Raw genomic sequence first — 21,224 nt, forward strand, 5'->3', positions numbered from 1 at the left:
GCACCGACATGCTGCAAAGGAAGGAACCAGTATGTTCCGGATAGTATTTGAGACTAATTCACCAGCTTCTTGAATGCTGTTCGGCTCCGTCTTCTACATAATCACCATCGCGTCGATACCTTCTTGGCCCTCTTCTATTAGTTCAAACGGCCCTTATGGCAGCTTCAAAGAAACCTTCTGCGGGTCCCTGTCCTCCTAGTGATACAAGATACTCCCGGGGCGAAAGTGACAACAGCGGTAGTTCAACCGAAATCGACTCTGACAAGGAAATTGCTGCTTCAAACTTCGGAAATGAGGGAAAGGAGAAGGCTGTGCCAGACGCGTTCCAGTATCCATTGCGAACTAGTGAGGCAAAGAAAACTGTAAACCTGGAAGAGCATGATAAGCGCACCCAGCAAAGAAGGGAAATCAAATCATCCGGAATCAATACTAATGAAATGGAGAATGACATGGATAACAATGTCAGCGATGACAACTATAGTACCGATACCACTGCAGTTGAGAGTGATACAAAAAATGAGAGATGGAAAAACAGGAACAAAGCTTCTTTCAGAAAACCAAGCTGCCCCCCGTCGTCGAAATTGAGGACCAAGAAGCGAAATAAACTTACGCAAGAAGATTACCTCTCAAGAAGCCAGAAGCTACACAATTCATATATCCAACGACCTCCAGTATGGGCAAGTTGTTGCGGGGATTGCTCGAGGTGCTGGGAAGGCACATGGTCTTGGTGGGGTTGGAAATGGCTAGTTAGAAAATTGCCATTCCTGCTGGCCCTTGCCATGTTGTTGTGTGGAGCTGTATGTGCGGCAACAGGGCCACAAACCGGCATATGGGCGCTGGAGGCGGGAGGATATAAGTTTGGTGGTCTGGGATGGTGTGATTCTCAAGAATCAAAGTAAGTGATCGATTAGTGCAGCTGGGATGTTAACCGACTTTTCCGATGTAGCTGTCAAGAAGGTGTCCTTTACACTGGTGCTACCGCTGATGGTCAATGGCCTGCTATGACGGTCCCTATTCTTTTATTGTGTTTTGGGTTTTGTACGTAGCAGAAAAGACTTTTTTTGTGTTCGTTCTTTCTACTTAAAGCTGATCTAAACTATTTCTCGCTTATGTTTACAGTGGCGGTTACTCAGTTGACATTTCTCCTTCTCACTTTTTTGTTTATTCGACACAGCTCTCTATCTTGTTATTCAGATCCAGAGTCTCAAAGTCAAAAAGTCAAAACCCGACAGCAGAATCCCCGTAGGGTGAAATCGTTGATATGGTTCGAAAGGACAATGACTTTCTGTGGCATTGCGTACTCAGTAGTGGCCGCTATCCTGGCGATCTGGGTTAGTCAAACAAATGCAGAGGGAGACGTAGGTTACAAATTGTAAGTTGGTTTGTCATGTTAAGGGAAGCTGTTGATGAGGCTGAAATTCATTATTCACTTGAGATCAACGTTCCTCCTTGTCTCTCCATTTGTATGGTTCTTTCTGTCCATATCTTATCGTTCGAGATGGGCGTACAATTCCAATGCTTTTTTATCGTCGGCCTCTCGCCGGCAAAAACAGGGAGGCAAATATGAAGAGACCTCTTACGAAGATCCGGATAAAGATGAAGTCATTGTGTCAAGAAATGGCACTGGCGCCGTTGGAAGGCCCAAGAGAAAATTAAGGAAGTCCTGACATTTACCAGAGACCCATATAGGCGTCACATGGATTGATAGATCCTTGAAGGGTACCATGTATGTATGTTTGGTATTGGTGATATACAACAAATCTGCATTGCCTCCGCTTCTCTCAGAAGCCCATATCCATTCCCATATGCCCCCATTTTTCACCGATCTCTCCAACCTTCACCACTACCCCAGCTGCTTCGGCTTTGATCTTTCCTTCAATTCTCCCACCTTGACCTGCACTGACCTCACCGCCCTCGCTCTCTACCTTGAACACCCCGCTTGCCCACTCTCCTACAGCCATTACTAGCACGGCCTTGTCCATTGCCAAAGTCCTACCTCCGTCCAGGTCAACAGAGATGTCTAGACAGACCAACGTGAGTTCCAGCGCAGCAGAAAGGACTTGTGCCTCGGCACGAGAAGGATCTATACCCTCTTCTCCACTCAACAAGGGCCTTGGTGGATGTCTAATTCCTATTGTCACCGCAAGCTCAAGTGCTTCTGGGCAAATGACACTCAGCCATAGTGGGGAGTACCTTGCAGCATCTAGCATCAATGCGAGCGCCATCATGAATTTCTCCATAGCCATAGGGGAAAGAACCATACCCGCCCCAGCAGCTCTATACCGAGCGCCCATCATTACCGCTCTCTCTTCACGAGTGGAAGAATCCTGAAAATGTTGCCAAAAGCGATTGATGAGGGGAAGGATGAAGATCTCGGCTGCAATGTCTTTGAAAGCTACCACAGGAGGTCGAGCAAGTCGGCCCATTTGCGAGGATGCATGCGAGTTGACAGGTGCGATCTTTGGCCGCCTGATCTCGTCCACCCGTAGACGCTTTTCACGAGCCAACTCTGACACGGTTTCTTCACCTTTGCGCGCACCCTTTGACAGAATAAGATTCCGTATTCCATCAATGGCTTGATCAAGTTGGTTGTCGGGGTCATAGCCCAATAACCGGTTTAAAGGGATATCTGCGCTGCTAATGTATTTGTTGTGCAGCGTTGGAGGAAGGGTCTTGGAAGGGAAGTCGATGGATCGGGTTGTACGAGGTGCTTGAGGGACAGACAGACCCGCGAGTTCTCGCGCCCCCATAGCGAGGGCGGTGAGAATAGAAGCCTTGTGTTGTAACGAGAATTGAGGGTTGAAGTATTGTTCACAGAGGAATCTAGATGATCGCAGTCAGTAATCTCAGACCTTCACGAGAGACTTACGGTGCCACCTGTTTGGGGGCGCACGCGATAAGTGCGTTTAACAACCCTTGCTTCTTTTCTTCAAAACCTTCTATATCGAAACTGTCGTTTAGCCCCAGAACCATCAGAGTGACACCAACTGCATTCTCAGCTACAAAACCGCATAAGTAAGCATTGACCTTCGTCCATCACAATAAACTCACCGAGCTCAGTGCCAAACTCTCTCTTTGCCCGGACAAGACCTTCACCCCAATTCAGACCCATTTCCACACTTTCTGGCTTATCCCTCTCCTTCAATAGTGCCACCAGCTGCGGTATATACACAGGCCTCTTAACTTTTTTCTTGTTGGCTTCGTCCAATCCTAGGGACGGGTCGGCGGCAATTTCGTCGAGATACTCCGGGGTGGGCGATGGGGCTCGCGAAGAAGAGGGAGATGAAGAGGCATAGCCACTGAGAGGATCGTCCTGCTGGTCGGGATCAAGCATTATAATCTTTGGTTTCTTCTCTCGTGGTTTGGGTGAAGATGGTTCCGTGTTGGCAGGTCTAGTAGCCCGGCGGCCACGTGAAGATTCAGACACTGGCTGTGGCTCGACTGTGGGAGAGGATGGGACATCTTTCCAGCCAAGCAACCACTGTTCGTCATCGCCGACGGTTATAGCATTGGCATCTTTGACTCCCACATTGTCTCTTAACCATCTACTCTCCTCCCTCCCGTCGCCATTCCCATCCCACATACCTTTGAACTTGAGTCGCACACGTCCACTTCCAGTGGCTGTCGTCTTGGGCTTCATGTCCACGTTGTCTTCGTCAACCTCTAGCCCTTTTCGCAGTTCCTCAATTTCGCCCTCTTGCTTCTTTTTCTCCGACTGACCATCCTCGGTTTCCAGTATTGTAAGTTCACTCATAATCTCCCCGACCACCATTCCTAACCGTCGTATGGAAGGATCAGGATGTGAGAGATATGATTGGAAGGCAAGGATAAACCGAGAACGGTGTGAGAGTTGGATTAACCAAGAAGAGTATGTTGGGAGTAATGAAAGCGAAAGGAGGAGGACATGTGTTAAACCTTCAATGTACTCCCTTAGTCGCTTTGCATTGATACCTGAACAAATACTTACTAAATTGTTCAGAGAACATTGAGAATTTGACGTATTTTGGGTCCGTCCAAGTGTCTACTATGATCTCGATAAAAGCCTTTACCGCTGCATCTCCTCCTTGTGCGATCCAACCCACGATCAATCTGTTCCGTGCTTGCTCTCTCCACTCTCCTAGTCCCATACGAGACTTTCCTTTCTTTGTCATTACACTTTGCACTACTGCTTGCCAAGCTTCACTGCCGACTTCGGCGTTGCCAACGATTGATTGGAATACCTGAACGGCGCGTTTGATACGCCCATCCGGTTTGTGCGGTTCCAATGGATTGGCGGGGTCAATCAGGTAGAACGATAAGTGCGTAGTAAGGGCGTTGATAAAGGTCGAGAGAATCGACGAGGGCAATGGCAGAAACACTGATGGTAAAAAAGTGGGTGGATAAGGAGGTAAAGGAGAAGAAGATGGTGGGTGGAGATGTGAAAGCAGCGATGGTAATAGAGAGTACAATAAAGACGGAGTTCTAGAGGAGGCATTAGGGGATTGAGAGGTGAGCAGACCGATGCTGGAAAGCTTCTCGATGACTAGCCTCAGAGGTGTCACATCTACAGAGGTTGTCAGTTTCATAGGCAACACTTAAACAAAAGTTACTTGCCCGGTGACGGATGTTGCGATATCTCATACAAGAGACTTTCCAAGTGTCTTCCTAATCTATCAAAGTAGGGTCTTTCTATCATGTTAGAAGAAATTTTGTGTCAGTAAAGGCTTCTGAAACTCACCTTGGTAATAAAGTGACTGGGACGTCTACCTTGTCTGCTTCTTCCAGCTCCCATCTTCCAATGGCATTCCCTGTTTTAGCCGGAATGCTGACAATTGACCTTAAAGCATCTTCCCATTGTAAGGTCCTCACCCCATCCTTGCCCTCCTTTGTTATTCTTTCTTTGTTTGGAAATATAGTATGATAAAGGTCATCTAGCCCAAACTCTGTCGACAGCGTATCAAGCAGCGATATGAAAAATGATCTCATCGGTTTAGAAAGGGTGGGATGATCCTGTTTTGGCGCATTAAGATACGAAGGAAGGGTGAAGTACGAGACCAAGGCGATGTTCCTTCGAATCTCTAATCCTTCGACTTTTTTCTGCGGGACGAAAAGTCCCCGCAGTAATTCTTGGCTTCGGTCATCGAGGATAGAGACAAAGTGTTGCAGAACATCTTGAAGTAGCAGATTTTGTACTGCTGGGAGATATCGGGCCAAAGCTTTGAGGTCTGTAGAAGGGATCGAAGATGGCGGTAAAGATGTGGGATGTATGTGTAAGGTCAAAAGAGTTGCGGAAATCTGGAAGGTCAAGTCTTCGAGGGAAGGCGCTGGGAGACGTAAAAAGTCGCGTAATTGTTTAAGGGAGACTTCAAAGGTCATTGTGACCATTTGAGTTGGTCGAGATGGCTGTAATCAGATCACATCGCATCCTTATTGCTAGTAATTGCTGGCTCATAACCAGCGAAAGTTGATTATTCGAAAGGAATCTCGGTAGAAATGATGATGTGGAAGACGACCACGTCATGACATCGCGAGTTCCTTATTATCTGGACGAAGGTGGTTCGAAGAACGCGAAATCGTGCATCAACGGATCTGATTCAACCCTGTCAACAATACTCGTTCTCTAAGGCTATCCTCATCTCCATTCCCAGATAGTACTTAACCTTGGTCCCCCGGAAATGTCGTCTCTGCTCGAAGAATCATATTCCGCCCTGCCGCTCTCTACCACCAAAACCCAACCCTCTCCTCCTATCCAGTCATATCAGCTTCGCCAATCCATATGTGAAGTTGAGACAGAGCTTCTCATCCAGACATTCGATGATCGGATATTGGTCATCGTCACTCAGAATGGTAAAGTAGGATGTCTTGTAAGTCTCTCCATTGCTGTCCAGTGATACTGCTGATCCCGTGCACAAAAGACCCAAGCTTCCCTTCCACAACAAATACCTCTTCCTCCTCCAACTATGCCTTCACAGTCCAATGGCCATCCTTCAAATCTACACATTCTCTCTATCCTTCCTCCGCCTCCACCTCAAGCATCTCTCACACCACTTCTGGGCTCACCACCCCAGCAGACTTTGCATGAGCTGTATGTTTCTCAAATAGCAACTCTTGTCTGGTGGGCATTGCAAACTAGCGGTCAGGCAAGAAGACATGTGGTAGTTGGCTTGGCCCTCAAGCAGGATGGAAGAAGGGCGCGTGATGAGGACGATGTTGATGAGGAGGCTCTTGTAGAAAGCGAAAGAGAGAGGTATGCTGTAATCATGGACATGGTATCTCAATGGCCTGGTCCAGAGTAGAGCACGAAAACAAACTTGGAATAAATATATGCATATTCTCTTCCTGCTGTCAGGGAAGCTAGTACAAAACTAACATGCATGTCCTCCGGGTCAAGCCAAAGGGAAAACTAGAACAAAGACTGAAATGTCGTATATAACAAATGTCCGTACATAGCTGCGCGTACCAGCATCTCCCTACCAACCGCCAACACGGGATTTCTACCTGCGAGCACTGTATGTAAACAGAAAAGGATTTGAGAAGTCAAATAAAGGACGTGAAATCGTCCAAAATCTAAATGCCAGATTGGTCGTATCTTCGGAATGTCATGCTGTCATGCTAAAACGTGTCAAATTATACACTCATGCTTTTCTGCGCGCAGAGGTCTCGGGATATTGAAAGTCCTGCCGTTGTTGTCGCGCAAAATTGGCGGCCTCGTTCTCTTTTTCGGCCGCCATAGTAGCCTCGGTGACTACACACCAGTATTAGCGTCATATCTCAAGCAAGGGCATACAGTTAGCTTACTGTTTCCGATACCAGCACGAGTACCCCATCCAGTTTCATGCAAAGTAAACAACGCGTACAGTTTCATGATCGCACTGCCACATTGTCAGCAGCGCTCAAAGACGGACCATCACACGACTCACAAGTAGTAACCAAAGGCAATGAAAGCGGGGACGTAGATGATGTGCTTAGGGTTGTTCCACAAATGAGGTAAGAGCTTCAGCGTTCTTGTGCACATCAGCCAGACGAGATACTATTGAACTGTCAGCCGTGAATCATCCTGCGATCAATCTTCGAAGATAGCCACTCACAGAAACGACAATATCCCAAGCTGCAAGGTGGTAGCCACCGTCCAAAACGTCTTTTGTACTCTTGACAATCAAATAGATGACCAGACAAGGTCCGACGAGAAGGGTTAGGGGGTTGATAAATTTGTCAATCATAGTGTAGGCAACATAGGGGTGCTTTGTCCAGACGTATCGCTCAGTGAAGATCGATCGGAAGTCGGATCGCCAAGTGTTTCGAGTCCATCTCAGGACTTGCAAAAGGAAACGCCAATTGGGCTTCATAGTGGACAGCAGTTCAGCCTCTTTGCAGACCTGGACGTAGGTGTTCCAACCGTGAGACACCATCCATCGGGTGAGGAACTTGTCATCGCCAGAGTTAAGGTGATATTTGCCAAGCCAGAAGTCATTAGTGAAACCATGAAGGAAATCGGGATCCTTGAGGATAATAGTACGGTAGGCAGCCGTTCGACCAGAAAGACAAGGGATACCACCGTCAATGTGTGTAGAGGAGGCAATTTCAATGTTTCGAATGGTCAATCGAAACGCGGCAAGAACTTCCCAAACAGTCATCCGTGAGTTGACTGCCTTAACTCGCTGACTTGTTCCAACGCCTCCAATTTGCTGATCCTCAAAACAAGCAAGGACATAGGGTAACAGAGTCTCCGGCCAGATAGCATCGTCATCGGCAAAGACAATGATATCCGTGGTGGTGTTACGAATGCCGTGGGACATCTGTAGACGTTTGTTGGCGGCAGGGACAGTAAGGACACGAATACGCTCGGGATCGACTTGGTTCGCAAGGTCTTGCAGAGGACCTTCCATCTTGGCTTCGGTGACAATGATGATTTCCTTGGGATTACCGGCAAGCCATGACCTGGCAGCGTCTGAACGAAAGTGAGACTTATAGAGCAGTGTTTGATGATATAAACCTACCTTTAAACTCTTCACCGGCGTCAATGGTGGGGACGATGATCGTTACATCTTCATGTGCAACATAGGTGGGATTTTCGGGTAATGGAATGGGACGGTAGGTTGCTCTAGCTAAAAGACGGATGATGTACCAGAGATATCGGTAGAATCTGTTCAGTCGTTAGTGAGACCCGTCAAGCACATCAAGGGCAAGACAAAATAGTGCGGGACATACCCAATAACACCAAATGGCACGACTGTTCATGGTAAGCGCAAACTCTTCACCGTGAAAAACAAGAACTACGTACAGACTGGAAATTTGTCTGCTGTGAGATACAACATCTTACCAGCTGTCCGTTTTCCAAAACGGTCAACCTAACGTTTGAAATTGATCGCGTCGGTTGCTGCGTGTCGTTTTCTCGTGACTTGTTGTTTCCACGGATGGTTATTGGAAGAATAAGGATAAGGAACTGTGGTAGACTATAAGGCGACTATTGTGTTAGGAGCGAAGAGGCAAGGAGAGTGGGAGGAAGAGAGGGGCGGCGGGAATCGTTGAATGGGTGTCGCAGCTAGGAGGGAAGGAGGAGGGTGAGGTGAGGATCTAGTGCAAGGTAAAAAGCGAAGAAATGTCTGAGAAAGTGAGTGCAAGGTACGTGGCCGGCTGGTGTTAGCGCGGAAGGGAACTCAAGCACAGCACGGGAGCTTTATTCTGGAGCCAGGCCTTGCGAGAAATAATCCCGGGCTATAAACTACCCTTGATGTAAACGCGGGCCTGTTTTTCGCCCAAACAAAGAGATCTATTTAGCATTACTTAGCACTCAGCCTGCGTGTATAAGATATGTGATACCATCTTTGTAACTAAGCAAGCAACATATATTATACTCTTTTATAAGCTGCGGGTGCGGTCCAACAAGAAGATGAAGAAAATCACGCCACACCATGGACTACCGCGAGCAGCAGCAGCTAACCCAACCATCAGCAGCCATCGCAACACTGACAGACACAGCCCAACGAACATCCCCTGCTATAGTCACGCTTCGCTCACAAAACAACATATCCATATCATGTCGACCGACTTGTCAATATACGGAATAATAGGCGTCCACTCTTTACGCTCAATCCTTAGCAGAAATCGCGGGCCCAGATAGTAAAGCGGGGCAGAAGGCCACCATTGGACTGTGCTGGTTTGAATATTTAACTCGAGGCATGAGGATTTGTATGTAACGGGTGAAGGCGTTGGAATGATATTTTCTGAGTTTCGTAGGAGATAATACACATTTACATGAAGAACAACCTATATGCAAGGAGAAGATTGGAGGTTGAGAGAATGTGAGCGGAGAAGGGTGCAAGTCCGCAGGTGGATTCGCGTCTGGCTGACAAGTGCGCGGTCTGAGCATAATCGATTTCGTTCCGTCGTTGTGCGTGTTGTTCAAGGTTACACGTGTCTATCTGTCCATTACTATCCATTCATCCTACAATGCCCTCCCCGACAGCTACAGCACATGCAAAAAGGCTCTCCATAGCAACCAACTCTCCGAAGAGCAAGATGGAGCAGTGTAAGATACGTCAATCCCTATCGTACTCCCCGCTGACAGCTCCGTAGTCACCTTCACCCTAGGCAAGTTGGATGCTGGCATGGTGAGTGTATAGACACCTATAAATGAACGCTGCTCATAGTATCGCAGGCCATCCTTCTGGGACCGAACGCGCACCTGCTGGAATTTCCGTCACTCCTCTTACCCACTCCATCACCTGGCACACCTTCTCTTGGTCCTGGATCTATTCTCACCATCACGGTTTCTCGTGATCTCGCCGCTGAATATGCCGCTCAGAAAGCGTTCAAGGAGCTGCAAGATTCAATCTTGAACACTTTCAGCATCCCTCCCAAGATCCCGGTTGTGAGACTTCGAAATGTTACGCAGACAAACGTCACTGTTGAATGGGATAGAATAGATGTCGGTAGCGCGGAGTTCAGAGGCTTGGAAATGCATCGGAATGGGCAACGTTGGGGGCGAGTAGGAGGCGAATATGGCGGGGGTGTACGGGAAAAGACAGAGTGGAAGACTGGTGGTCTTCAAAGTGGTGAAGAGTATACTTTTCAACTTATCTTGTAAGTGCTCTCGATATTTAGCATGGAAGCTATCTCCAACAACCTCGTAGGAAAACTACAGCTGGCACATATCCTTCAAACATAATTCGTGTCCGGACGCATACCATGGAGTGAGTTGCAGCGGTCTACGTGTCTCCAACTGCTTACAGCGATGTAGCAATCTCACTGGTCTTTTGATATGTTTTGGCCCTATGCACCCACCACAACTCGTGGACCAGCTTCGTCACTGTCTGCGCCAGATTGGAGCTCGCGAATCTCCTCAAGTTGCGCTTGATACCACACACTTTGTTTGCACTACCCCAATGGTTGGCAGTGACGAGCATGGTCGAGGAGGCGGAGTGGACCCCGAATACCAAGAAGCGTTGAGGATGAATTTACCCGTCGTTGGGCCAGGGTGGTTGTTCGCCGTCGCCGATCAACGCAAGTACGTCATGTTTAGTTACCCATGATTATTTAACACTAATGTTACATAGACTTTTCCCTATCTCTAACTATATTCTTCCATCTCTACCATCCAACGCTTCGCTTGACACCGCTCCACCCCCCTTCCGACGCCCCTCCCCACTCAAGCGCGCCTCTCTTCCAATCCCTTCCGCCCCGCAATCACCCATTAGGGATAATGAAGACGTCCCACGGTCGCCTAGCCCAGAAACCATTGCTAGAATGAGCATGGTCCCGGCCTCACCCACTTTGCCCAGCCATGCTCCAGGTGATTTTAGTGAGCAAAGGAGAGAAAGTTTGGGAGCTGGTGAGGTTCCTAGAGTGAGAAGCCCCAGGCCAGAAGTCCACGACGCCCCTAGGTCTAAGAGTCCTAAGCCAGAGGCCGATGGAAAGCTCGATAGGTGAGTATATGTAACCACTTCAAACAATTCTTTGCTCATGGACGACAGAGGCTTCAAGTTCCCGCTTTCCAGCCCTGCTTCTGCCGCCTCCTCATCTTCCCAATCATCCCCCCTTTCTGGGAGTCAGTTCACCCCTCCCACCGTTGGAGAAGCGCAAGTGCCCGTGACGGACCCCGCCTCAACGCTTGTGTCGACCCCCGGAGACGCTCAAGCCACATATGATTACGTAGACATCCCCTTGCAAACATTCCCCCCTCCTGCCGAAATTGAAGAAGAAGTGAAAAGAACCAGCACGCCGCCTATAGTCGTGGAAGAACCTCGCATCGCGACGGAACAACTTCCAACTAAGACTGAGATGCCTACCCAAATCAATGGGCAGCAGGAAAGGGAAGGAGGGAAGGCACAGACTATCGACGAGGCAGTGAAGGAGTTTGAAAATGTTGTCTCTGGGGGCGCGAGCAATCTACGCGAAGAACCACCTGCGTCGCCTATCCCCATTGTGAATATGGAGGCGGCCACCGATCCTGATGCCGAATATCATGCAGCCGATCTCACACAGGCTGAACGGTCAGAGAATCTTGAGCCTCTTGAGCAATCTGCAGCTCCTTCAGAAGAAGCGCTTTCCGGAGAATCAACCACAGAAACGGCGGAAGCAAATGCACTTCCGGAGGTCGTTGAGAGTGTGCAACTGATTCCAGTTGAGGATGCGCAGATGAAGGATGGAACAGCTGGGAAGGGGGACATGGATTTGCAATCGAGACCCGCAGGGGACAATGCGAAAGCAAACAGCGCTCCCTCACCCGCCAAGAAGGAGGAAGATACACCTTCAAATGTTGAGCAACCAAACGAAGCTATAACTGTTGACTCAGAGCCTCCATCTGATAGTATTCACGAGACTGCGACATCGACAGCATCCACTCCGGCAAGAAGCAGCCAAGTTACTCCCGTCTCAAAGTCGCAGAAGAAAAAGAACAAGAAGAAGAAGAAGGCGCAGGCGTCAGCTGCTACTACGGCTCCCTCAGAGAAGTCTGACGCGAACGGTAATGACGAAGGGTTGGAGGATGTAAACCTGGAATAAGCTAGTCTTGTTGCTTTGGGAATACGTCGCATGTATATCAACCAGTGTATGGAGGAAACTTGCGAGCTTTGAAGAACGTAATTGTGACCTGTGCAACTAATAATGGTTTTATCTACCATCATTAGTCACTTGCCTATTATTTCAAGTATTTCTACCCATCGATACCATCTGATGGCTGCTATCAACATTACTGATGTTACCGCCGATGATCTGATAGCCAGCTGGGCGACGGGCTACCGTAGACTGGAGACTCGGAGCTGCTATTACGTATGGAAGGAGAAATTTGGTTATGATTTAATTTTCAGCCTCCTTGTTTTCTACATAACTATTTATCTAGGCTCGACACAAGAAGCCCCTCGGCGGACATCGGCCGGTCTCCGTCACAAGGAGGCACCAAGGTCTGTGTACGAATATATAACTACGCCATATTTATTAGGTGACAGCACCACCTCCACCTTGTTGGGTCAATCGACCGCCGACGTCAATTGACGTCAATCCGCCCGTGAAAGACCGGCCAGCACCACCCAAAACCTTTATTTTCCATTTTTCAGGCATATATAAGCCCCATGGCAGTATGTATCTCTCTTTCCATCACCAACATATTCAGCCTTACCATCAATTCATCTAAATACAAGCTCATAAACTTTACCAAAATGTCCGCCAACGAACAAATTAGACAGAACGAGCAGGCTATCAACTCTTACGCTGCTAAGACTGGTGCTGGCAGACAGAGTGACTCAAGTATGTTATTTTTTCGTTAGGAAAGCATGGTCGACATAAGTGTCTAACTGTTGTATTATCAGCTGTCGACTCGGGTGTTAACGAACAGGTTACTGCCCAATTCCCTGGCTCTACCGTTCAGGTAGGCGGTACCAAGCGAGGAGAGAACCCCCCAATTCCCGATGAAGAAGGAGGTGGTCTTAACCCCGGAACTGGGCAGTGAGTGATTATAAGAGGTTATTCCTTCGGGCATGATAGCTGATCATCCTAATCTTTAGTCAAACAAAGGCTCAAGATTTCGAAGGCCCTGGAGGACCCGAGGAGAAGCAAGCCCGAACAGCGTACCAAAGGCCTGGTGACCAGAATGTCCCCAACTTTTTGGAACAGGGACAGTAGATCCTTGTAGTACCGCTTAAGCCGAATATCGGGGAATTTTATCATGAAAAGAAGTTATTCATAGTCAATTTATAGCCAAATTTATAAGATTCAGAGGATGGCTAATAGTAAAGGCTCATCAGCAGTGCAACTTGCTGCCACCATACTATGACTAATACTTTAAAACTAGGGTATTTAACCTTAGAGCCATCCACCGGTCATCCACGGATACCTTTGCCTTTATACCCAATCAAATCATTGTAATCATTGTACGAATATGATCTCATCAAGTGCTATATGATACACAGCCGAAGGAAGGAAAAAATGGGCATTAAAATGTCATCATCTAGTTATCTATTATCTATATTTATCTTTTATGAAACATATCAAGGTCTATCCAGCACAAGTAGCAGCACGTTAAAATACAGATATGGAAAAATGATGTAAAGATGCTGAACACACACGCATTAATAACTAAATATATATCGCCTTGTCTTTCCAAAAGGATAGATGGCGACTGTGGAAGCGAAGAGTCCCACTGCCAGGCCAACTCCAACCTGCGGTCTTACATCAGCCCTCATCGAGAACCCTATGGGGAGACTTTGACATAAGAGTTGACTCACCAGAATCATCCTTATGCTAACAATGACGGCCGTGTTGATTTCTTCTTCATTATTGCTATTAGTCGAGTCGCTTTGGTTTCTGCTGTTAGTAGCTAGTCCACCGGCGGCGGCGATTGCATTGGGCACAAGAAGCAGGATACCGCAAACCATTGATGGAAACGCCGAGCCTCTTCCAAGACGAGAATAGAGATTGCCCAGAACGCTAGTAAAAATGTAAAGTCAGCATGCCCGGCATAGATTCACACTTAAAGGCTTCTTACCCAACGGTGAAGGCAGATACAGCGGATGTAACGTTGATTTGCGAAATTTGCTATACAAACCAGTGAGTCAAAACGCTGTCGCAGGTATCCCAGAACCACTTACGTGTGAAAGAAAATAGTTGACAACATAACCAGCGCAAGCCACTAACACCATGACAATTACATCCTTGGAACGCCAATCCGCTCGGAACCAAACTGCAAGTGAGAATGCAAATATCGGCACGAGTAAGAAAAGCCACCAGTCGCTGGCTGTGTTGATGCTGTTAGCATTCTCTTTACCCCTCAGACTTCCCAGTCACGCAACATACGCTCGGTGTACCACCAATAATCCCAGTTGGGATCACGATAGCACTGCACCTCAGTTGCATTGGCGTCTGAGCTACTTGAGTCGTTCCCTGGCTGAGGCGGCCCGAAGGAGTCCCAAATCTCACTACCAATGCCCAGACCGAGCGAGAGGAATAGGGTGTAGACAACAGCCCAAACAAGACGACTGTGATTTATTAACAAGGGGAAAAAGCCACCCATAGGTAGGACACTCACATGCCGCCTGCGATAATGTTCTTCGAGCCAAGCTCAAGAGCTCCCAGACATATGTGCCACCCTGGAAGGATCAAAACAATAGATGCCTGACGAAAATCAGCCGAGACCCATCGCTACATGCACATATGCGACTCACAGACGCCAAAGTCTTGTAACAGAAATATTTCGATGAACCAAGTCCACGCTAAAAATGATCAGCATCCACCATCAACGTTGCAAGAAACATTTACAGCTACAAAACTCAATATTCCGGCCATTCCGATTTCAAAGATATTAGAAAACACTCTATTTTCCTTCGATACTGTGAACTGGACTATGGTGAAAAGGGCTCCCAATGCGCCTGACATGAGGATGTCGATGAACGATCCAGAGAATGCCACTCTGGCAGAGATGGCGGAAGCAACACTTGCCGTGAGGATGAGAGACAGTCGAGAGTAGGGAACTGTCTGAATGAAGCTATGCTGTTAGCCATGCCTTCTGCTTGGTTAAAGGATACTCACCTCGCGCCCGATCCTTTTCAGAGCTCGGCGGCCTTGACTAGCAGATATTTTATCGTGAGTCACTCTTCGGTAAACCTCGTGCACCAGAGATAATCGGTACAGTTCTAGGCCACCACTTGGACGAACGAAAAGGACATCGGTAGAATGTACATCGGTGTCTCGGAAGGCGACAAGGAGAACAGTCGGTAGATAGACAAAAGATGCCTCAACAGAAAGGATATCAGCTGTTGAAGCTAACCATGCCTCCACTGAATGAGCCGGAGCACCATAACTGATTTTATTTTAGCGCGAAGTGTTCCGCATCGAGATTGACCTACTTGACGACTGCTTTGGCAAGTTCCTCAATAAATCTGTCTCGTGTCAATGTTTAATAACAAATAAACTTTTGTGACCCACTTCTTCCTTTGGACTAAGTTTGAAACGTGCTTGGTAACTGCCATCTCTCTCTGTATTCTTTTACCCCTCGTTCTTTTTCTCTTCCTTTTCCCTCGATACATTCCCTCTTCCATAGCCCGAATGTTATCCTCTTCTCCATCAGTCAGTCCGAGATCACGTTCTTCCTTCTGTTCTCTTTCTTGTTCAACCCGCTCCTTTTCTGCCACGCTCTCATACCAGCTGATCTTCCGATGTCCTCCACTAGACTCTCCCTCTTGCCCGGACGCAGGCGCGACATGGGCAAGAATAGGGCTTCCTATGCTCATAAGGGAGTTCGTAGTGATCATCAGGGCGGCCATAGTACGGTACCTGCATTCTTCTTGTGATTTAGAATGGTCTACAGCATCTGGGGCACCAAGGAGGGTAGCAGGAGCGCTGCTGCCTGTCATAAAAGTTCTGAAACGTTGCGCGACAGTGATATTTGGAGCAGGTTCTAAGGGGTTTGAATACCGTGCGGATGGGATATAAGGTTGATTGAGGTCTTGACTTCGATGAGGCAGATGTTGATGTCTCCGATTCCTATGCACCCTTTCTTTCTCGTCGCGCATTCTCCCAGCAACTTCGGGACCACCAAGTGAACTTATTGCCCCCCTGCTCACTGAGCGACTGGCACTTCTGCTAGAGTTACGAGATGGGAGGGCAAAAAGCGACTCCGTACTCCAACGTCTCCTTGCTCTTCCTCGGTGACTATCTTCATTATCTTTATCGCTGCGCCTCAAGAAAGACCTGAGAGCCTTTCGTTTTTTGTAAGAAGCCTCATTACCATATAGACCTAGCAAGGCACTCAAAATTCCGCCGTGTCCAACCTGTGCGTCATCATCTGAGCCATTGTCCGATGATGCCCAAGAGCTAGCTGAAGAACGCCGGCTAGACGCTCTCCGCCTCATGGGATGTGGCTGCACAAACGAGTCTGACTCAAACGATAAGACCGAAGAGCGCGTATCTGAAGGCCCAGATTCCAGGTCGCTTCGGCTTTGTCGAGGAGAATATCCTTGTGGCCGCCGGAAGATGCTTGTTACAGAACGACGAACTGCAGCAATTTCTTCTTCAGAAGTAGCAGCAGATGGTCTGGGGGAATGGAAAGACCTAGTGTCTGCACGATAATCTTCACCAAGTTTGCTTCGCCAGCGAACCTTGAGATTAGGACGACTGCCATATGTGGTATCCTTAAAAAGGCGTCAAACTAGCCGCAAACATGGATCCATGATACGTACCTCTTGACCAATAGAACGAGGAATAGAAGTGCTGGTCTCGAAGCTTGGTAGGCGAGAAGTGGGGTGGGGGCTATCTCTTGAGCTGTTATGTAATAAGCTATCAGGGCGACTTGTAGGCGGGCTACTAAGGGGACTAAGCAGTTCTACATTCGTCTCCTGCTGTTGAGCCAATTCTTCTGATGGGTCTCCTTCCTCTTGCTGGCTCGGGCGTCGACGAGTACTCTTTGAGGGCGGCATCGATTGAGGGCAGAAATTTCTATTAAGACGCGCCTCGTCCCCGACTGCTGATTTATTGAGCCGTGAGCTTGTGTGGATCGGCTTTCTTGTTTGTTGTAAGCAGACGAGAGCTACGAAGTTGTTGGTGGTTGACAGAGGACTCAATTTTCATAAAGTTCCATTGACTGCGTGCGGTACCGGTGAATTTTTCCACGCAATACCTGTGTACTTATTTAAGTGCCTCTCGGATGTGGAAACTGATGGTCGCTGGAATCACCCAATAGCCTAAAAACATAATGATGAGGGTTTAAATTGACCATCGATCGAGAGTCATCGGCAGTTACTTCATGCAGGTATGGCGTCATCAATTTTTATCCCCGGCCAATCATGTCACCCAACAAATCTTATAGCTCCTCGGACCTAGTAGGTGCATCGTCGAAGACCGGCCAATGCCCGTCGAGAAGCTTGTGTCGAGCCTACAGCAGATTCTGCTTTTTTGTTCCTCGGAACGGGGAGCTCCTGGGGCCCCGATAACCTGAATTCTGAGTAAATATACAAAATTACCCTAGAACAAATACCTGAAGCCCACATACGGTTCGCCCCTCACTTAAAGCACCATAACACCCACTAATAATAAGAAATGATGGCCAACTATTTTAGAACCTGGAAAACGCTTAGTTATACGGGCAGATCGGAGATTGTACCATACTTTAGGGCACATCGAGCAAAGAAGAATTGTATGAGTAGCTGAGCGAATCTTATCATCACATGGGCTATATACCGTCTTTATTCGTGGAACACATCAACTCCCATCATGGACGGTTCGAATGCGTCAGACAGGCTCACTATTGAAGAGAGGGAGGAAGGCCATCTTCAACTAGTACAAGATAACCTCGCCATTAACGATGAGGCAACACTCTTTGCCAGCCCTTTACCCATCGTCGGCGAAAGAAAAACAACAACGAAAAAGGAGGTCTGGGTGAGTCACTTTCACCCATCGGACACATAATCATATTATCATCGTTCGGTGAGCGGCACAGGGCTAGCGCTGACTGTTGGGTTCGTCATCCGTCATGCCATCACGACGATTTCGGTAGTCTTGGTACATTTACTACGTCGGTAACTCCGGGCTAGGTTGGTTACCTGATACCTGAACCTTTTTTGCACCTATTATACTGACCGTTGATTCTGATAGGTCCATTCAATTTTGCCATATCGGCATGGCAAAATCTGCTCTATTTGGCAGGATGGGATCCTGCCTACCCAAAGGGCACTGTCCCATGCGGTGATGGGGCATGCAATCTCATTGCTTTTGGGTCGGAGCGGTCTGGTATGTTCTGAGTTTGGGATATGTGCTTATGGGCAGTCAACTCCATTGTTCTGATCACAAACGGCCTTTCTTTCGCTTTCCAAGCGGTCCTTTTTCTCATAATGGGATCATTCGCGGACTATGGTGTCATCCGACCTCACATTACGACCGCATTTACTGTGTTAGCATGGGCTGTTAGTTTTGCATGGCTGGGGGTGGAAGATCCCTCCAAGTAAGTGATTTGCTGCGTTTATCTTTCTATCTGTTCATGAGAAGGGTGTTATTGACCAGGCTATATTCCTTATAGATGGCAGGCTGGAACAGCTTTGTATATCTTGGGTCTCATCGGTTATCAAGGCGCTTTGACTTTCTGGACAGCGGCATTCCCAGGCCTTGCCCGAGATTTACCGGAAATCAAAGATAGTGAAGAAAAGCTTGCTCGAGGAGATACCGAGTAAGTCACAAGACTGTTTTTTCCCAAAAGGTTTAATCATAATAATTATTAACTATCATCATAGCCGGAAGTCCCACGATAGGCTTGATATGCTGGCACGGAACCGCCTCGCCAATGTCTCTTTCCTTGTCTGCTCGTTAGGAGAACTAGTTGTACTCGCTATCTTGGCTGGGATTTTGGAAGGTGTGATCAACGATGACCCCGATAGCAACACCAAAGCTTTGAGTATTGTTTGCGCGTACAGTGCTGGTGTTTGGAGTGAGTCCCTTCTGTTCATCGTTTGGCCTCGGCTAACAAAAAATCAACAGTCTTATGCGCTACCCCATGGCTGCTGTTCGAGCAATACCGCCCTGGTCATCAGCTTCCTCCTCACACGACCTATTTTACCGTTGGGTAAGTCAACTATTGGAAGGTATAGATTCTACGATGAACCCCTGACGCTGCTATGAAGGATCAAGCAGATCTACCACGCCTTTCGTTTATGCTTGCGTCTAAAACAAACGTTTATCTATCTCGTACGTTGGGAAAGTGCCATAGCACTAGACAAGGTTCCAGCATCACTTTTACTCACGGTCCCTCCCAGGCCGCCTATTTTTTCTTGGGCGATTGCCTCAATACTCTCGGTACGTTCTTGTTTCCTCCCTAATTTCTGAAGAGACGAAAAGAACTAAGTTGATCGGTCCTCCCATTATAGTCACAGGTGAGCATCTAAGAGACCTTGTCTTAACATTCGAGCTTACCTCTCCACATAAACGTGTAGTCATTGCGACATTGCAAAACGAAGTCGTGTCTTATGATACCAAGATGCTCAATTAGTACGGTCACATTGGCTTTCAACAAACCAGTCGGTTCAGCTAATCATAAGGGCTTAGCCTTCTCATTGATGGCATCGCAGCTCAAGCTCTGGGGTGCGCCTTTTTTAGGTCTGTTTCCTTGCTCTTGCTCACAACAGTGTTCTGTCAGTATCGGACTCTTTTGGGCCGTGCAGAAGCGCTATACAATACCCACGAAAACGATGCTGTTGTTTGTAAGTTATACCTCTTATCTATCAATAGTGACCTATCACTAACTGATTTGTTCATTCAGAACGCCTTCTGGATCCTTCTGTTGGCTGCCTGGGGATGTGTTGGCATAACACAAACTAGATTTGGCTTCCATAATGCATGGGAATTCTGGGCTTACCAAGCTTTCTATGGAGTATGTGGAAATCGATGCGAAAGGATGTAGCTAATCCATACTGTATAAAGATCGCCGTGTGCCCCTGGTACGCAATCTCCGTGAGTTTGTTACATTTTGCACTGCAAGTGCCGACGCTGATCATCATCATCAGCAAGCTATGATTTCTGAGGTCATACCACGAGGAAAAGAGGTAAGAATCGCGGGAAAGACTATAATTCATTGATATGGGACGCGGCTAATAACAGGTTATAATAGTTTTTGTTCTTCGCTCTTTTTTCCATCATCGGCAAAACTTCGAGTTTCATTGGGCCTTTTGTATCAAGCGCGATCATTGACGATAGCGGCAACACTAATATGCCTTTTACATTCCTGCTAGGTTTAGGAGTAGTCTCAGTGGGAATCCTCGCCTGCGTTGATGTGGAAAAATCTCGAAAAGAATGTAGGAAATACCTTGAAGACGAGGCAATCCGGGTGTACGGGATGGATTCGGCAGACGTGATTGTGATTAGTGGTGAAAGCATAGAAATGAATAAGGCAGGAAGACCTGGAGGAAGCGCGGAAGAGACCGAAAAAGGGGATCTCATTGCATAGATAGCTTGATATGCTTATTTTGTAGCCGGTTTGACGGATTAAAAGTGGGAATTCTACAATACTTCTCCCCGGTTGTAAGGGCCATGTAGGAGGCAGATAGTCTACCTAAATAAGACCGATAGACATAATAGGATAGAGATATACACGTCCAATACGTAATGAAAAGAACTGATGCTTAGGGGATCTTCGAATCATGGGGAGGTTTATGTACAATCCAAACAACTCCTTGTTCTCGTTTCCCTCAAACTCCTTCTTTTCAATTAACATTCTTCATCAATGTTGTTCAAATCCTCTTCTACTGAATGTCATGATATCTGCATCTTTTCAGAGATTGGCTAATCTTTTAGAGGATGCCATGCACTTGAAAATGTCTGACGGACGGAGGAAGCTGAGGCATAATGAATAAATAATGGACAATACAAGTTAGGACGACACTACCTGTCCGGCCAAGACGCCTTTAGGATAGCAATCTTTTTCTTCGTTCAAAAGCAGTGTAGGAGAGATGATCACTGCACTTCATTTGAAATATGGTCTATAGTAAACGTAGGGACATAGCTTAACTTTGATCGCCCTGTTCCTCTTCATGACCGATCCCCCTCCCTTTATTCCTAGCCTTTATTTCAAGCTCTGCTGGCTTCTTCAACCCGATAACGCACCAATTCGCTGCAAACTCAATAATTAACAGGTCCGCAAGAGTCTTAGCCCAATCCATTCGATTACGATGATGGTTTTTAACCAAGATTGATGCTATGCCTAAAACGAAGCTTCGAGAACTTAGAAATGCCAGGCACAATCTTATCAATCAATGGGAAAGGCTGACAAATAC

At 47.4% G+C, this 21,224-nt stretch overlaps 8 protein-coding genes and 1 non-coding gene; 5 read left to right on the forward strand and 4 right to left on the reverse strand.

The window, feature by feature from the left end:
- The first annotated feature begins 3 nt into the window (after positions 1-3).
- On the forward strand, positions 4-1,749 carry CNAG_04317 (hypothetical protein). The gene is made up of 4 exons (XM_012196339.1): positions 4-895; positions 947-1,038; positions 1,120-1,372; positions 1,436-1,749. Exons 1-4 carry the CDS (start codon positions 156-158, stop codon positions 1,665-1,667), a joined length of 1,317 nt encoding a protein of 438 aa, XP_012051729.1. The 5' UTR covers positions 4-155; the 3' UTR covers positions 1,668-1,749.
- Positions 1,353-5,406, reverse strand: CNAG_04318 (telomere length regulation protein). XM_012196101.1 has 6 exons: positions 4,718-5,406; positions 4,594-4,664; positions 3,968-4,543; positions 3,052-3,915; positions 2,870-2,999; positions 1,353-2,823 (listed from the first exon to the last, which is right to left on the reverse strand). Exons 1-6 carry the CDS (start codon positions 5,362-5,364, stop codon positions 1,782-1,784), a joined length of 3,330 nt encoding a protein of 1,109 aa, XP_012051491.1. The 5' UTR covers positions 5,365-5,406; the 3' UTR covers positions 1,353-1,781.
- Positions 5,407-5,546: 140 nt separating this feature from the next.
- CNAG_04319 (hypothetical protein) lies at positions 5,547-6,370 on the forward strand. XM_012196340.1 has 2 exons: positions 5,547-5,843; positions 5,895-6,370. The coding sequence occupies exons 1-2, from the start codon at positions 5,655-5,657 to the stop codon at positions 6,273-6,275; spliced, it is 570 nt and encodes a 189-aa protein (XP_012051730.1). The 5' UTR covers positions 5,547-5,654; the 3' UTR covers positions 6,276-6,370.
- Positions 6,286-8,721, reverse strand: CNAG_04320 (polysaccharide synthase Cps1p). XM_012196341.1 has 7 exons: positions 8,261-8,721; positions 8,188-8,209; positions 7,977-8,122; positions 7,068-7,927; positions 6,900-7,009; positions 6,778-6,851; positions 6,286-6,724 (listed from the first exon to the last, which is right to left on the reverse strand). The coding sequence occupies exons 1-7, from the start codon at positions 8,292-8,294 to the stop codon at positions 6,615-6,617; spliced, it is 1,356 nt and encodes a 451-aa protein (XP_012051731.1). The 5' UTR covers positions 8,295-8,721; the 3' UTR covers positions 6,286-6,614.
- A 62-nt stretch (positions 8,722-8,783) lies between these two features.
- CNAG_12842 lies at positions 8,784-9,212 on the reverse strand. XR_001046121.1 has 2 exons: positions 8,969-9,212; positions 8,784-8,915 (listed from the first exon to the last, which is right to left on the reverse strand). It is a non-coding gene; the product is annotated as a hypothetical RNA (non-coding RNA).
- Positions 9,213-9,275: 63 nt separating this feature from the next.
- CNAG_04321 (hypothetical protein) lies at positions 9,276-12,299 on the forward strand. XM_012196342.1 has 7 exons: positions 9,276-9,508; positions 9,556-9,590; positions 9,638-10,062; positions 10,113-10,172; positions 10,220-10,486; positions 10,536-10,904; positions 10,953-12,299. The coding sequence occupies exons 1-7, from the start codon at positions 9,430-9,432 to the stop codon at positions 11,980-11,982; spliced, it is 2,265 nt and encodes a 754-aa protein (XP_012051732.1). The 5' UTR covers positions 9,276-9,429; the 3' UTR covers positions 11,983-12,299.
- A 258-nt stretch (positions 12,300-12,557) lies between these two features.
- On the forward strand, positions 12,558-13,478 carry CNAG_04322 (hypothetical protein). XM_012196343.1 has 3 exons: positions 12,558-12,723; positions 12,786-12,921; positions 12,981-13,478. Exons 1-3 carry the CDS (start codon positions 12,636-12,638, stop codon positions 13,096-13,098), a joined length of 342 nt encoding a protein of 113 aa, XP_012051733.1. The 5' UTR covers positions 12,558-12,635; the 3' UTR covers positions 13,099-13,478.
- CNAG_04323 (hypothetical protein) lies at positions 13,349-17,134 on the reverse strand. XM_012196102.1 has 12 exons: positions 16,650-17,134; positions 15,397-16,601; positions 15,318-15,350; positions 15,001-15,271; positions 14,731-14,946; positions 14,637-14,684; positions 14,501-14,586; positions 14,269-14,450; positions 14,064-14,209; positions 13,961-14,010; positions 13,701-13,902; positions 13,349-13,634 (listed from the first exon to the last, which is right to left on the reverse strand). The coding sequence occupies exons 1-12, from the start codon at positions 16,884-16,886 to the stop codon at positions 13,545-13,547; spliced, it is 2,766 nt and encodes a 921-aa protein (XP_012051492.1). The 5' UTR covers positions 16,887-17,134; the 3' UTR covers positions 13,349-13,544.
- A 298-nt stretch (positions 17,135-17,432) lies between these two features.
- On the forward strand, positions 17,433-20,581 carry CNAG_04324 (hypothetical protein). XM_012196103.1 has 17 exons: positions 17,433-17,844; positions 17,963-17,999; positions 18,061-18,195; positions 18,232-18,406; positions 18,482-18,628; positions 18,693-18,886; positions 18,937-19,021; positions 19,080-19,143; positions 19,212-19,251; positions 19,323-19,328; positions 19,389-19,443; positions 19,501-19,536; positions 19,592-19,655; positions 19,715-19,825; positions 19,876-19,905; positions 19,959-19,997; positions 20,063-20,581. The coding sequence occupies exons 1-17, from the start codon at positions 17,680-17,682 to the stop codon at positions 20,396-20,398; spliced, it is 1,719 nt and encodes a 572-aa protein (XP_012051493.1). The 5' UTR covers positions 17,433-17,679; the 3' UTR covers positions 20,399-20,581.
- Positions 20,582-21,224: the final 643 nt, after the last annotated feature.

This window comes from Cryptococcus neoformans, chromosome 9 (genome assembly GCF_000149245.1).
Source record: "Cryptococcus neoformans var. grubii H99 chromosome 9, complete sequence".
Classification (NCBI taxonomy): Eukaryota; Fungi; Basidiomycota; class Tremellomycetes; order Tremellales; family Cryptococcaceae; genus Cryptococcus; species Cryptococcus neoformans.